The following is a 15,613-nucleotide window of genomic DNA, read 5'->3' on the forward strand; positions in this document are numbered from 1 at the left end:
AGGGATAGAACTTGAGGAGAATTATCCTCAAACAAGAATTGTACCTCTGTGTTACCATGATTTGTACCTCTTGTGGCCCCACGTCCAATTGGGGGTGAAGGCAACACTGCCCATTTTAGTTCCCACCTTCGGACTTCAGTGAAAGCATGCACCTCACCTCATTAGCCTAATAAGGAGTGGGTGACTAGCAACATCTCAATACTTATCCTTGAAATTAGAGAATATCTCTTAAGTTAGAAAAGCACATCCTTTCTAATGGAGTATTAAATTTATTTATGAACTCAAAAATTCTAGACACGCCCATATATATACATACTATCCAAGAAACAATTCTAGGTTACCTCTAGTCACAAAACCTTAATTCTAGTTCCCTTTTCCAATATAAAAAATTTTAGCAATTACTCCTATGCTATGCTTTTTTATGTTTCTGCAAATAAAACTTTTGAACAATTCAAATCTTCATACTATTGTGCTAATCTAGAATTTCAATCTAGATAAGTCGTCTAACCCCTAGTGGCACCAAATTGATTATTATTATTTTGAGAGGGAGCAGCACCATGCACACGCCCAAGGCAATTATGCAAAGAACCTGGAGGTGCTTTAGTGAGACATTTAGCATTGGGAATGAAGCCCGTGCTCATGATCTTGATTGAAAACGAGATCAAGTAGTAGAAAATAATAGTAGACAACAATAATTTTTATGCGAAATTAGCACCAGATCAGTAACGAAGTTACGAATTTAAAGAGACAGGTTCCATGTGAGGATAAGATAACAATTAATCTTGCCTAGAGTGGCACCATGAAATTATTACCTAGCTCAAACCAGCTTGGTGTTTTAACAAAATAAGTCTTATTAATACAATTCCTTGGCAACGAAGTTGTCATCTATAAATGATCCCATAACTGTGGTCTTGATCTCCATGGTTGAGGCATAAGCATTCTTTACAAAGCCAGCGCCGCCCAGCGCCACCCTTGAAAGTTCTAATACTCCCCGCTGTCAAGTTCTAATATACAAATGAAGTCTTTATTTGATTTTTTGGCATGTGCCCTCCCAATGTAAAGGATAAAGAATCAGCCCCAAAACAAAATCTTTACTCAAGATGAGTTTGTTTACAAATTGCTCACTACGAGAGCTCCTGATCCAGTCTGGGAACCCTTGCTAGCACAGCAGCTCAACATGCAACATGCCACTCAAGCCCCGGGGATCTTTTGAGCTGTACAAGAGTCCTGAGGCCAGCCAGACATTCAATTTCACTTGCATTTAATAGATCACAGCTGCTATGAGGACGAAGACTCATCCCTCCCTCATTTATGTACTGTAAAATGAATCATCCCAAATCATGTCATACATACTTTCATCCTTCACTTCATCCCATTTGAGAACCTCCCTCACATACTTGAAAGCCTCATCAACTGAGGCACGGGTACGACCTCTGGTCTGCCACACAAACAACTTCTGATTGCTTATGGAAGCATATAGCTCCTTGAATTTTACTGCCACATAATAATATGCTTGGTGTGCCAGTGAGGGATTGTTGTGATGTGATTTCACGGGACTGAAGTCTCTGAACCACTCACAAACTGTCAAAGGTACCTGATTGATCTTGTCTTCAAAGGCATCATATTTGTTGAGGAGGAGCACAAAAGGGGTGTCCCTAAAGCAAGGGTGCCTCACCACACTCTCAAACAAGCCTCTGCTAGCAAGCATTTTATTACAAAGAGGATCTGTACCATTGACACACATCTCGTCATAGTCACTCAAAGCAACACAGAAGATAACCACGCTCACATCTTCAAACATTTCCAGCCATTTGCAGCCATTATGAAGTCCCTTGGAATTTATGCGAATCAGCTGGTATCTGCGTGAGGTCAAGAAAAATCGCAAGAACATTACTGTTTTTGCAGATGCAAAGGGTTTTGGAGGATATGATCAGGTGATAAAGAGTAGGCTGAGAACATAAAAATTTTACTTGGTCAAGGGAGGTGGGCAAACAATGTTTTCATCGTACGTCTCACACATAGTACTCTGATTATCAAATGAGAATTCCATGAAGGTAAGACCATTGCCCTGAGTAATCCCTTCAGCAAATAAAATGTCCGTCTCTGAAAGTTCATACTCATTACCCGATACCTCAATAGCCTGTAGAAGAAAATCGATGAATATCCATCAAATTAAGAATCCAAAATTTGGTAATACGGAAACTACAGAGATCAGGATGCTCAACCCCTGACAGATGACCTGGATCACTTGTTTAGAGAACTAGAGAAATCACATTCATAAACAAAAGTGTGTTCTACAATAAATAAAGATACATGTAACAATTATCTACTGATGTGGTTCTGAATCAGCTAAGCATCAGTTAATCTCTGGAAGTCGGTCCACTCTTATCCTCATTTGTTGCAATAACCGTTGTCCAGGTGTCAACACTATGGTCAGGTGTGCATTTCCTTAGGCCAAGGTTATCATTTAAAGAGTTCATTTATGAGTCTAGGTTGTTTTTTATTTTTTTGTTGAATATAGAGAAGTTACACATGAAAAAAGGACATTTCCTAACAATAATTTAATAAGAATTGATGAAAAAAAACTTCAATAGAAATTGCATGATTGCATCTCTTTTTCTCTCTCAAGAATACAAAGCAATTATTCTCTTTTTCTTTATAAAAAACTTTAAACACAGGTTGGAATCTCCCCCCCGGCCCACCCCCACCCAAAAAAAGTTACAAAAAAAACTAGATTCCTTAAAGTAGTTATGTTTTTCTTGTGAAATTCAAATAATTGAAAATGCATCCCATTTTCCCTCACTTAGGAATCACAAGAAAAGAAATTATTTTTTCTTCTTATTCTTTATAACCAATTCTAAACAACCCCTTAGATTCTCCCACCAAAAAGCAAAAACTATATTCCTTTGTACAAGTCCACAAAAGCAGATCAGGTAAAATGATCCATGAACAGGAACTCCAGATCCGTAAAAACTTATATATGTACATTTATATATATAATTGCAAATAATCATGCACAAGTGCTCAAATGCAGTGTACATTATATATTATAAAAACAGAAATTGTTTCACGGACTACTGAATTAAGTGCAAAATAAAGTGTCAAGTGCAGAACACTAAATTTAAATCTGAATTTATGAAACAGTTTTGAACTGAACTTGAACCGATTATTGAATCTAAAATCTGAATTATTTTAATTGTTTGATATCTAATATCTAAATGTGTTGTTTCTCAATTTTAACCTTCTCAACATTTAGGAGAATAAATATTTGATAAAATTAATGAATAATTAAATAAACTGAAGTTTCTAAATTAACATAAATTAATATTTTCTTCTCATGTATTTAATAAATAATTGTAAATAAAAAATAATATAATTTGCTGTTATACAAAAATAAAATTTATCATTTTAATTTTAATCACTTGGTTATTAATTCTTTTTCATTTTCATTTTTATAAGGAATAAAATTGGAAAAGTGACCTCCAAATTTCCCACTTACCGAATCGGACATGTTTCCATGTCAAATTTTATCAAAGAAATTTTAAGAAAATCCAAAGCTGCCACCAACGGTCTAATGTCTAATTAGTTCCACTTATTTAGTGAATCGGTTTATACATAACCTATAGTTTAGAGGCCATTAAGATCAAACAAACGCCCCCTAAATACTTACTTATGCATAATTGCAAATAGTCATGCACAAGTGCACAAACACAATTTACATTATATAATATAAAAACAGTATTTTTTCAGACCACTTTAAAAACTGATTCACAAGAAAACTGGAACATACTATAAACAGCTACATTTAATATCACTGGATTCAGTGCCATAAGACCAGTTTGTGCATGCGTGTTAAACTAATCACTGGCCATTAAAAGACTTCTCAAAACTCTTGGTAAATTATGGATTTATTTTTTATAAAGTAAAAGATTGAAAAAAAAAAAACAAAGAATATCTTCATGCTGTAGCAGTCATTGTGAATGCATAAGGTCATTAATGGTTTTCTATATTTTAATTGAGTTCACATCTTCTACAAAAGGAACATGGTGCTTTTCACTAATCGTCACTATAGTAAAAGGCCAAAGAATGAGCAGTATCGGGACTTCCTGAGATCTGAAATTAAAACTTGGTACAATGAAACCTAGCCCCATGCTTTCTCAAATTGGAAAAATATTAAATACAAAGGAGAAATTTCTAACTAGCATTACACAGATAGAAAAAAAAAATAGGGAGACTTATCATATGTTGTCAGCTTTTCAATACTTCCAGTTAAAACTTAACAAAATAAAAACACTTAGCTGTACAAGTCCAACCACATCTCATTTATTTTATTGTTATAGACTATACAGTGCATGGCGTGTTCAGGCATGTTTCAAGTTCCAACTAACTGTTTGTGTAGTTATTCCTTCAAAGTCAAATTCTCTACAGGCCTTCCATGTTAATAGGAGTTTTTTCCCGTTTTATCTTTATTTTTAAATAATATATTAAATATTAACCTATTTGGGAAAATATTTCCCAGAATAACACTCACGTAATCTCGTTGCTTGATCCAGCGAGATTTAAACAAATCTTGCTAGACCAAGTAGCGAGATTTGCCATGGGCATGGCTTCGGTGGTGACGCGTGACACTGTCAACTTGCAAATCTCGCTGGACGAAACAACGAGATTTGCTTCGAAAATAATCCATGAGCTGACACGTGGCAAATCTCGCTGGACCAAGCAACAAGATTTGCTTCGGCCCTTCAACAGCCCTTTCTCCTTCATTTTGTGCACGAACAGAGAGTAGGCTACGCAGACAGAGGGTTGCTGAGGGCTGCATATGAATGTTGCTGAGGGCAGAGGGCAGATTGTAGAGGCCGGACATGTGCCAGGTGACCATTGCTCACCGAATGGTTGTCATGAACGTTGAGGAGTACCTATATAAATGGAGGAAATGGGGTAAGTTATATATACCGTTTACTCATTTATTTTGAAATTGAAATTCATATTTTTGATTGAAGATTTTGTTAGTTTAATTGATCAAATTGTTAGTGTTCCTTATAAATTACTACCCAACTCCTTCAATTTGCTGATTGAAGGCTTCGGTTGGAAACACCCAAAAATTACAAGTTAGGGTTTTTTCTGTTCATTTCATTTGTTATGTATTAGGTGAAATTTAATTTTTAGTATGTTATAATGTAGTTTAATTGATCAAATTGTTAGTTTAATTTGGTGGTATGCATACGGTGGATTTCAACGAATTTCTGGATCGTTGTTCGAGCCGCTGACGTACGAAACACCTATTCTTGACACAGATGATCGGGGAGATTGTGAAGAAGTTCTAACAGAGTGTCCAGGATCATTGTTCGCCATTGCGGACGACGCATTAGAGAAGGGGATGAACATTACAAACAATGTTAATCTTCAAGATGATGACACGTACGAGCAGGAAACGGGTGAATGGTTAAATGAGTTCCCTGATAATGTGAACCCACCCCTCCGTAAAACGAATGATGCCATGTACGACGTCCAGTTTATGGACGAACCTCCGATGTACGGTCATATTGACGTAGATGCTGCAGATTTAACTGCAGAAGAGGAGCTTCCTATACAGGCTACTCGTTCAAACGAGTCCTTTGAGCTGAGTAGGGGGATGCTATTCGAGTCGAAGGATCAGTTGATAGCAGCTGTGCAAATGTATCATGCTCAAACCCACCATGACTTCCACATTGTGCGACCCCAGTGTTAGGGGTTGCTAGGTGTAAGGAGTTCGATTTTGGATGGAAAGTGCGTGCAATGTATCGGATGAAACACTGATTATTCAAAATCACCCAATATGGTGGTCCGCACACGTGTTTGAATGAACTTCTCTCGTAGGACTATAACCAAATCACATCGTCCCTCATTGCTAGGGAGATAGTGAATATGATACGGGGAGATGCGTCGACATCAATAGCCATATTGAAAGAGTTCATAGATCGTCGCTTTGGCTATTCGATCTTGTATAAAAAGGTTTGGTTGACCAAACAAAAGGCAATTGCCCAAATATTCGGTGATTGGGAGATGTCCTACCAAACGTTGCCAAAGTGGATGGAAGCGACGTGCGCGTATAATCCTGGGACTATAGTCAAGTGGAGGTGGACTCCTATTCCAGGTAGCGAGAACACTGTAACATTTGTATCCGTATTTTGATCATTTGCAGCATCTATTCAGGGCTTCCGTCACTGCCCTCCCGTCATATGTGTTGACGGTACACACTTGTACGGTAAGCACAAAGACAAACTCCTAATTGCGACGTGCCCAGATGCAAATAGACAAATATTTCTCTTTGCATTTGCTATTGTCCAAGAGAAAAGTCTGGACAATTGGAATTGGTTTCTGTGTTGTCTTCGTTCCATTACCGATAGGCCCAACATTTGCCTTATATCAGATCGGCATCCAGGAATTCTTGCTGCAGTGCAACGCAATCCTAATTGGCAACCACCACATGCCCACCACCGATTCTGTCTTTGACACGTGGTCACCAACTTTAATACAAAAGTACGGAGTGTCAATCTTAAGCGTAAGGCTGAGGGAGCGGGAAGGGAGCATCAAATAAAAAATTTGACAAGTGGATGAAGAGGATATTCGATGAGGGTGGAGAACTAGCAAAGTCGTTTTTCGATCAGATCCCTCCTTATATGTGGACTCAGTGCCACGACTATGGAAGAAGGTATGGAAACATGACCACTAACCTTGTGGAATGTTTCAACGCCGTCCTGAAAGGCGCTCGTAGCCTTCCAATAACGGCTCTTGTGCAACTAACATTTTATCGCGTTGCACATTATTTCAATATCCGACGGGAGGCTGCTCGTAACGCAATATCTAGAGGAAATGCATTCACTCTGCATATCCTACTAGCGATGGAACGAAGGAAGCTAAAGGTGACCAGACATCGAGTCACGACGTTCAATCGGTCTAGGGGTAGTTTTAGCATCACAACCGTGCAATTGGGGCCACATAAAGGAAACAACATCCAAACTTTGAGCATTCATGGTAGACGCAAATGCTCATGTGAGAAGTGACAAACTTTACACTTTCCCTGCTCCCACTTTCTCGATGCATGTGCAGAGACACGACTAAACGCTGTCCAATATGTTAGTCATGTTGGAGCACTACCGAACACTATGTGACACATCCCACGAATTTTCATCCGATTATGCTCAAGGCATATTGGCCAACATCCTCGTTGCCGACTTTGCAGGCAAATCCTGCATATGCTTGACACAAATATCGGCCTAGAAGCTCACGTATATACAATGAGATGGACGCAAGAGAAGGTAAGACGTGCAGCATATGTCATCAAAAAGGACATAACCGCACAAGGTGTCTGAAAAGGACACAACCTGGGGATGCAGCTGGACCTTCGCACTGACTTACCACTTATAAGGGTTCGTGTAGATGTCATATTATTATTATATTGACTGTATTTCACTGATACCTTTTGCAGAATCGATCCAGGGCCGTCTGATGCCAGTGTCCTGACGATGGGGAATCAGCACCGGTCCAGCCGAGCGTGGGCTGATTCTCACACCGACCCCTTATACTGTTGAGGGGACACGCAATTAGTCCACGACCGAATAGATGCAGACGCCCGCATTATTAAATGGATACGAGATGCAGGCTTCTATGGAATTTATCAGATTAGCCATATCCAACTGGACTGGCATCTAGTGAGTGCCTTTGTGGAGCGCTGAAGACCAGAGACACACACGTTCCACCTACCACACGGGGAGGCAACTATCACCCTCCAGGACGTTGCGGCTTTGTTCGGACTACTGATTGATGGGAGGACCATCACTAGTCGTACTGCTGAACCAGTAGAGCAGGGAGCAGGCAGTCAAGGAGGAACACTGTGCCATATGTGCGAGCGATTGCTAGGGGTGGTGCCACTTGATAGCGAGATGGTTGGTGCCTGTATCTGCATACGGTTTCTTGAGGGGGAGATGTTTTGACAGCTTCCGGCAGATGCAGATGCGCATATTGTAGCGTGCCACACACAAGCTCACTTGTTGCATTTGATATGTGAGACGCTATTTTGCGACCTTTCGGAGAGTTATGCGCATCTGATGTTCCTCCCACTCCTTGCGGAGCTGACAAAGATACGCTCGTACAGTTGAGGGTCCACAACATTAGCATGGCTTTATAGGGAAATGTGCCGCTACTGACCATTCACGGCAAGAGATCTTTGGCCCACTTCGCTTACTACAGGTTTGGGCCTGGGAGAGATTCACTTCCTTGGCTCCTACGCGCCGTGATGTCCTGCGTATTGAGAGGGTCAATGATGGTCGTCTAATTGACCTAGTCCCACTCGCATTTTTGTTAGTAACTTCATTCACAATGCATTTGTGGTATGAATACTACAAATACTAATTAGTAGTACGTACTAGTCGTTACACCTATTAACTTACGTATTATTTTGTACAGATGGAGGGATAAGTTGAGGGCGCCGTCAGTTGGGCAACATATGTTGCCTTGGTATAGGTTCGAGTTGGACATGCACCGGGAGCATGAGGTATAGTCTGATTCAAGTGTAGCACATCATAATCGTTTTCTATTAGATACATGACGCACCTCTTACATTTTACTTATGTTTAAGTGCAGTTCTTATGGACGCCCTACACAGATGACCCACCTCTTACATTCCCAACCGCTTTTTGACCTCGAGGGTAGATGTACATGAGGAAGACCTACATGAGATTGATGGACACGGTCGAGGGGTCACGGATTGGGCTGCCGAGCACCAGATGTACGTAACTACATGGCATCATCGTCGAGAGTATATTATACAGGGAGTGGCGGAGGATGGTCTGATGCGTCCGGATGACCCATACTATACGTGGTATAGGTCCATCACACGACGCTTCGTTGATAGGACCGCTGCTGTCTACATGAGCCTTATAAGAATACTTTAACGCACACCTACTTTTTTACTGTCTACGATGTCAATGTGGTAACCAATGTTTTTCGTATGCTGCAAGCGGACGTACTACCGTCTTGCATAATTTCCGTCGAAATCTCAACGAATCATCCGAAATTTATCGAAACCTCGAAATTTTAGCGAAATTTGTCGAAATTTTAACTATGTAATGAAATTTTGTCGAAATTCAAATGAGAGATTCAAAAGTGAAGTGAAATTTCTCTTTTAATTTATTTTATTGAAACAAAAGGTTATCACAAGTGCCTTTAAAATTATATGAAAAAATTAACTTATAGTAATATTTTATTTAACCATTCATGTCTAAATTATCAATATTTGTATAATAAATAATTTTTAAATGATTTATGAATTTCATTTGCATTAACTGAATATGTTTAATGTACATTATCTTACAAGCATGTTTGATACACATACTATTTTACGACTTTTCCACTTCATACAAAACATAGATGTATTTAATTTGTAATATATTAGTCTTAAAACTTATATTATTATGTTTGTTAATCATTTCTAAAGTTTCACAAATAATTTCATGCTTTACTACTAGTTTCCGTTATTTTTTCAAATCGAAATCGAAATTGACATCGAAATCGAAATTTCTGTCGAAATTTCCATTATTTTGGAGCTTCGAAATTTGAGTCGAAATCGAAATTTAAGACCTTGCGTACTACACGAGGTTGATCTACTCTCTTCAGATCCCGCTGTTCAAAGTCTAGAGAGAGCTGGATTAGACCTTGTCCACGAGGACGACCGACGGATCTCTATACCTCGACGAGCCCCACCTCCACAAGGAGGTCGACCAGCTTCAGTACAAGGAGGTCGAGCAGCTTCCTCCAATCGTCCACTAAATCTGGCCTTCTCGTCGCCCGTTGTACAGGCGGAGTACATATTCGGCCCATCCGCGTATGCGCCTTCGACAGCGGCCGATATTGCGGGTCGGTCTAGTGGACAGGCAGATGCCCCGTCTGACTTTGCTGCCACCCCCTCAATGTCATACCTATTAGACGACCTTCTTGATGCGGAGGAGGTGGATGCACTCGCTATGCCACCTCAGTCTCGTCCAGAGCCTTCATATGCGTTATCTCCCCATCTGCTTCACATGGATGTAGATGATGCAGTTCCTATTGGTGGAGATGCTGGACATATAGCATGTCGACACAGACAGGACACCAGACGCAGAGGAGATGCCAAGAGAGGCAGACGCCGACGGCAGCCACCTAGAAACTGGAGACGACTCCCATGCGGCACGGAGTAGTATGATTGATTATTTTTATTTCATTTGTACGACATCTATTCTTTATTTTTTCATTTGTATAGCATTGTTGTATTATTTATGTATATAATTAGGAATATTTATTCATTTTCCACAGCATGTATGTGTGAATGAAAGTAGTGTATGACAGGTGCGAATGAAAGTTGTAAATGAATGAAATTATTTTCTTTTAGTAGTTGCATGGATTTGAACAGATGCTCTTTGAGTAGTTGCATCGATTTGAACAGGTGTTCTTTGAACAGGTGCATGGATGGGATATAGTAATTTTTTAAAAGGAGACTTCGCTTCCTATTTTTACAATATTTTGATACGTTGAATGTGTATGAAAGTTGTGAATGAAATTTGTGAACATATTGGTATCGATTATCTAGGAAAAATGTTTTCTTTGAACAAGTGCGTGGATGGGATATAGTCATTTTTTAAAAGGAGACTCTACCGAAATTTTTAAAAGCATTAAGGATCTTTTAAATTCATTAAAAAAGAGGACAAAAAAAAAAAAACACCATAACAAATACTTGTGCAATTTTTCTGTATTATATTTTTCATAGGTACATCTTCTCAAGTGTGTACTTTATATTAGCCAATATAGATTCTTATTAAAGCTCATCTAAAACCAACATGTAAACTTTTTTGGGGGCATTAAAGCTTCTTTCCCTCACTACTTCAATTTTGTTGCTAAATAAACATATAAAATCAAAGTGAAAGACAAAGTTTGTCAGTATCACATTATGGTATAAGCTAACTAATAGAAAGAATATATGTGTTATCATAATTTAATATCAAGGAAAATTTTATATCCTTTTTTAAATATAAGAGAAAACTTGCATTTTTTTTAACATATATTAGGATTGAGGATTATGGAGAAATCAACATACTTGTTCAAGTAGATATCTTACCACATAACATGAAGATTATACCCTGACATTCTATCAAGACATAGGGAGTGGATTCCACCTTTATGTATCCTACAAGTGGGATCTATCCTTGTATTTTCTTGGGAGATTATTGAGATGTTGACATAAATCTGCAAAGCCTAGCAAGGGGGGGAAAAAAAAAGTTCTGGTTCTCCTATCAGGTCTTCTCATTCAGTGAAAACACACTAAACAATGAGTATTGTATGGTAATCATGAAATTTGAAACCACAAGAATAACGGTAAACCTCATTTTAAGGTTTTGCCCCTCAACAAATGTCCAGATTCTTCATTCTATCATTGTTGTAGAAGAAAATATTGATTTGTTTTGCATTTGAAAACACAAATTCCGATACTTAAATTTAATAGATTTTATCAACTAAAATTTAAAATCTCTCTCAAAATGAAAGAATCAAATGGTCAATGATAGAGAGAGAGGGATTGTTGCACTCGGCATCTTTCTAGATTTTTAGTAAGAAAACTGACAAAACAAAGAGCACTTATTGTCAAAATTTGACATACTATTCCTTTAGAATACATTTGTTAGTTTTTTTTTTTTTTTTTAAACAAGTTGCACAAAATATTAATTATATTTTCCATCTGCATACACTTGAAGTGATTCATCAAAATTTGGCTATCACCACCACTAATTGAATTTTTTTTTTGTGATTGTAAAAATTTTTGGTAATCCCGCAAAGAAAACCCAATGTTACTAGTTTCCCCCACTTTATTTGATAAGAATTTGTTTGGCCTAATACTGACTTTAGCCATGCTGGCAAGCACACCCTTACTTGTATCAGACACCAACCACCCACATCTAATTACGTGTCATTGACTCTTAGGCACAAATTCATAACGTCCTTTACAAAAAATTACTTTATAAACATTGCCATCTACTTTAAACTTAATGTGCTTGACATACATCTATCTTTAGAATTATTAAAAAGATCCACATTTTTAAAAAGATCAAGACATGTGAATAAATTTTTCAATTACTGCAAGAAGAATTGGCACATCAAAGTTGACTATTACAAGTTTAAGAACAATAATAAAGAGAAAAAACAAAGAAAAAATCGAAGAAATAATGAGAGAGAGTTCAAAGCAAATGTTGTCGATAACAAATATGAAGCTACTAAATTTGTCTTTCCTTTACTAATGATGCATGCTTTAAAAATCATTAGGTGACGGTTTGCATCCTCGTTTCACATGTTTCCCAATATAAATGTATAATATTACCTGATCAATGCAGTAAGAATATTGTTGTTATATCCATGTGAAGCCTTTTTACTCTATACGGAGATGGCGCTTTGTGTTGTGATGATTTCAACCTTTTCAATTTCACTAATCAAGGAAACCCTTCTAAGAAATGCAAGTGAAGCAGTGGCAGAATTTTTGGAGCCAACATCTTTTAGTTTACTTAAATCCTTACTAAATTAAGATCAAGTGAAAGGGGAACTTAAGTTCCAAATTTTGGATTGGGTGTTCACTGATGAAATGGATTTAATTTCAACCCATGGGAAGCCAAGTAGTTATGATGGGATGATTTCAATGGATGCAATCTTTTCAGTGGGCTGTGAAGCAATGCCTAGGTGCTTGGACGTGTTGCTTTCTTTCTGCATCTTCTGAGAAGTTCTTGTGAACTTCAAGAAGATGTGAGATTCAGGATAGCTAGAAAGCTTGAATGGCTTTTGAATATTTTGATTGATGAAGAGGTGTATTGTTTAGAGCTTGTCTTGCAAATTCCTATATTTCATGACACTAGAAAATCCCAGGAGTTAGGTTGGCAGCCAATGTTTTATTGGCTTTTGCATACTTTGAAAAGCTTCATGATTGTGGTTTCTTCAAGTCTAGCCTGGGGAGAAGTATTGTATTTCCTGCTCGAGAGTGTCTTCCATCCTCACTTCCTTTGCAAGGAGATTGTCATGGAACTTTGGTGCTTTATGGCACGTTACGCAAACGCACACTTGGTGAATGATGTTGTTGATGAACTTAGCTCATTGTTGAAGTTAGTGGCATCTTCTCAATCTATTCTTATTCCTGGATGCGCTTTCAGAAAGTTGGCAAGATCAATATTTGTGCTTCTTACTTGCAGCACTCAATCTACCATAGATCGATTTTACAATTCTATTATCGGTGACAAGAGATCTCAAGCATCATGTCTTTTGATTGTGGCCCTTCTTATGAAGGGATTCCCCCTCACATTGCTTACATACAATAGAAGAAATAAAGCCATGGAAAAAATTATTATAGATTATTATTGCTTCATAGAGAGTTTTGATGATGAGTCGTGCAGTTCTGGTTTGTTTGGAGTGTCAGTTTTTGCATTGTCTGCTGCCTCCCAATCTCTGTAAGAAAAAAGATTCCTATATACATCATTTGTGAGCATTATATTGAGTTTTGTGAGTATAAAAATGGTTGAATAATTCTAGAAACATTTAGTGTCCATTTAGTTTTGGAAAATAGTTTTTATTTTTACATTTTAGTTTTCCAAAGAAATTACAAAAAAAAAATTAGTTAATTTTTTTACAGCATTTGTATGAAATAAATGAACAATAAATAATTTTGGCACTATTTACTAGTGACTGTTATTAGTATACATTCACATGTTTCACTCTTTTCACATACATTTATATTAGTATACATTTATAACGTGTGATTGTTATATTAATTTATGATAAAAAATAATATTTTTAATTAAATTAAAAATTTTAAATTATTCTATGTGAATTTAAATTAATAAATGATTCTTCGCTCCAAAATTTTAATTTATTATTATTATTATAATAAATAAATAAATAAGGACAACACAGAATAGAAACAATTTATGTTGTAATTGTAGTTAAAAAGATTTTTGAAAATGACATAATTTGGATTATTAGTAAATAAAAAAAATGAATGCATAGTAAATCTAGCTGCTTGGTCTAGCGGGATTTAAACAAATCTCGTTGGACCAAGCAGCGATATTTAAATGGTAGCACAAATAATTGAGTGACGCATGGCAAGCAAATCTCGCTGCTTGATCCAAAGAGATTTGCTTGGGAGATAAGCTAGGGCTAATGCATGGCAAATCTCGCTACTTGGTCCAGCGAGATTTGCTTTGCTTGGGAGATAAGCTGGGGCTAACGCGCAAATCTCACTGGACCAAGCAGCGAGATTACGTGAGCATCATTCTGGGAAATACTTTCCCCAATAGAGTATTCTTCAATATATTATTTAAAAATACAGATAAAACGGGAAAAAACTCTGTTAATTAGTCTTATTGAAACAAATAAATGAGGTTACATACCAAGCATGACAGAGAATCATTTTCCTTAAAAGAACGCAGAAGAGAGCATTTAAATGTTCTATTATATGTGCCTTGAGAAACTAGCTAGATGGCTTTTTCATTAAACAAGAAAAACAGAATTTTATATAGAGCTGCCAATGACTGGTAACTGGTGCATATACTGCACATATATCCTGTGTCTAATATACCATAGCCAAATATTAGCATACAAATTTAGATGCATTACGTAGGCAACATTAAATATAAAATATAATGCATCCTTTGACCCATTATATGTAAGATACAGAAGCAAATGGTTGTAACAAGAATAAAACATCAATTTACACAGATGCATGTAGTTGCGGTTCTTGCATCAAAATTAAAAGGCGGTTGGGAATAAATTTTTCCATGAAGGCAGTTAAACATTTCTTCAACAAACACAAGGCATTAAATTTAATGAAGGGAAAATATATCTTGAGCCGAGATATTATCAAGACTAAAATATTATTTTCTTCACTGCAATGCTATGGGGCAAATCTTTTCACTTTTTCAACATCATAGATCAGCTGTTAAGGCCATATGGGAAGCATCTTACACTTTGATATTTCTGACAGTGACTGTTTCTCAACAGAAGACATTTTACCCGTCAACATACAACTGTGGGCTAATTGATGTAACTGGCAATTCAAGCTAAAAAAAAAATGTAATAGAAATAACATTTTCTGATACCAAAATGATGTAGGCCCTAGGGCTAATATTAATTATCTACAAGTTAAGAAAAGCTGTAGAAATTATATATGCTGCTCCTTAATAGGTGGCAAAGATACCCACTAGAAAGAGTTGGAAGGTTGAAAATCACCCTAACTAGGAAGGCAGAGTCACTCTAACAAAACATGGAATCACATACCCAACAATGTGCTATACTTCTTTGTCAGGAATCACTAAACCCCAAATAAAAGGGCGTCCTGGGGTCAAAAGGTTCCTTGTTTTGTGAGTGTTGGGGGAGCGTCATAACAGTGTAGCAGCCTTACCTCTGCTTTTATGCACAGAGGATGTTTTCTTGAACTCAATCTTGTGATCAACCAGTCTCAAATGAGCAATCTTACCGTTAGTCCAAGGCCCGCCCATACTCACTCAACCCAAATATAAGAAGAAGAAGAAGGAAAATATATATATGAAGTTTCAATGGAAAGAAAATTTTTTTA

General features: G+C 37.3%; 1 protein-coding gene across 1 annotated transcript in view; it reads right to left on the reverse strand.

Moving 5' to 3' along the window:
* Window positions 1–681: 681 nt before the first annotated feature.
* The window catches only part of LOC131158250 (extra-large guanine nucleotide-binding protein 3-like), an 81,806-nt gene continuing 66,874 nt past the window's right edge, over window positions 682–15,613 (reverse strand). The window contains exons 7-8 of the mRNA XM_058112988.1: window positions 1,971–2,140; window positions 682–1,859 (exon numbers count right to left, since the gene is read on the reverse strand). Of these exons, the coding sequence (XP_057968971.1) occupies window positions 1,310–1,859; window positions 1,971–2,140 (720 nt within the window). The 3' untranslated portion in view covers window positions 682–1,309. The remainder of the gene's footprint in view (window positions 1,860–1,970; window positions 2,141–15,613) is intronic.

This window comes from Malania oleifera, chromosome 6, assembly GCF_029873635.1.
Source record: "Malania oleifera isolate guangnan ecotype guangnan chromosome 6, ASM2987363v1, whole genome shotgun sequence".
Classification (NCBI taxonomy): domain Eukaryota; kingdom Viridiplantae; phylum Streptophyta; class Magnoliopsida; order Santalales; family Ximeniaceae; genus Malania; species Malania oleifera.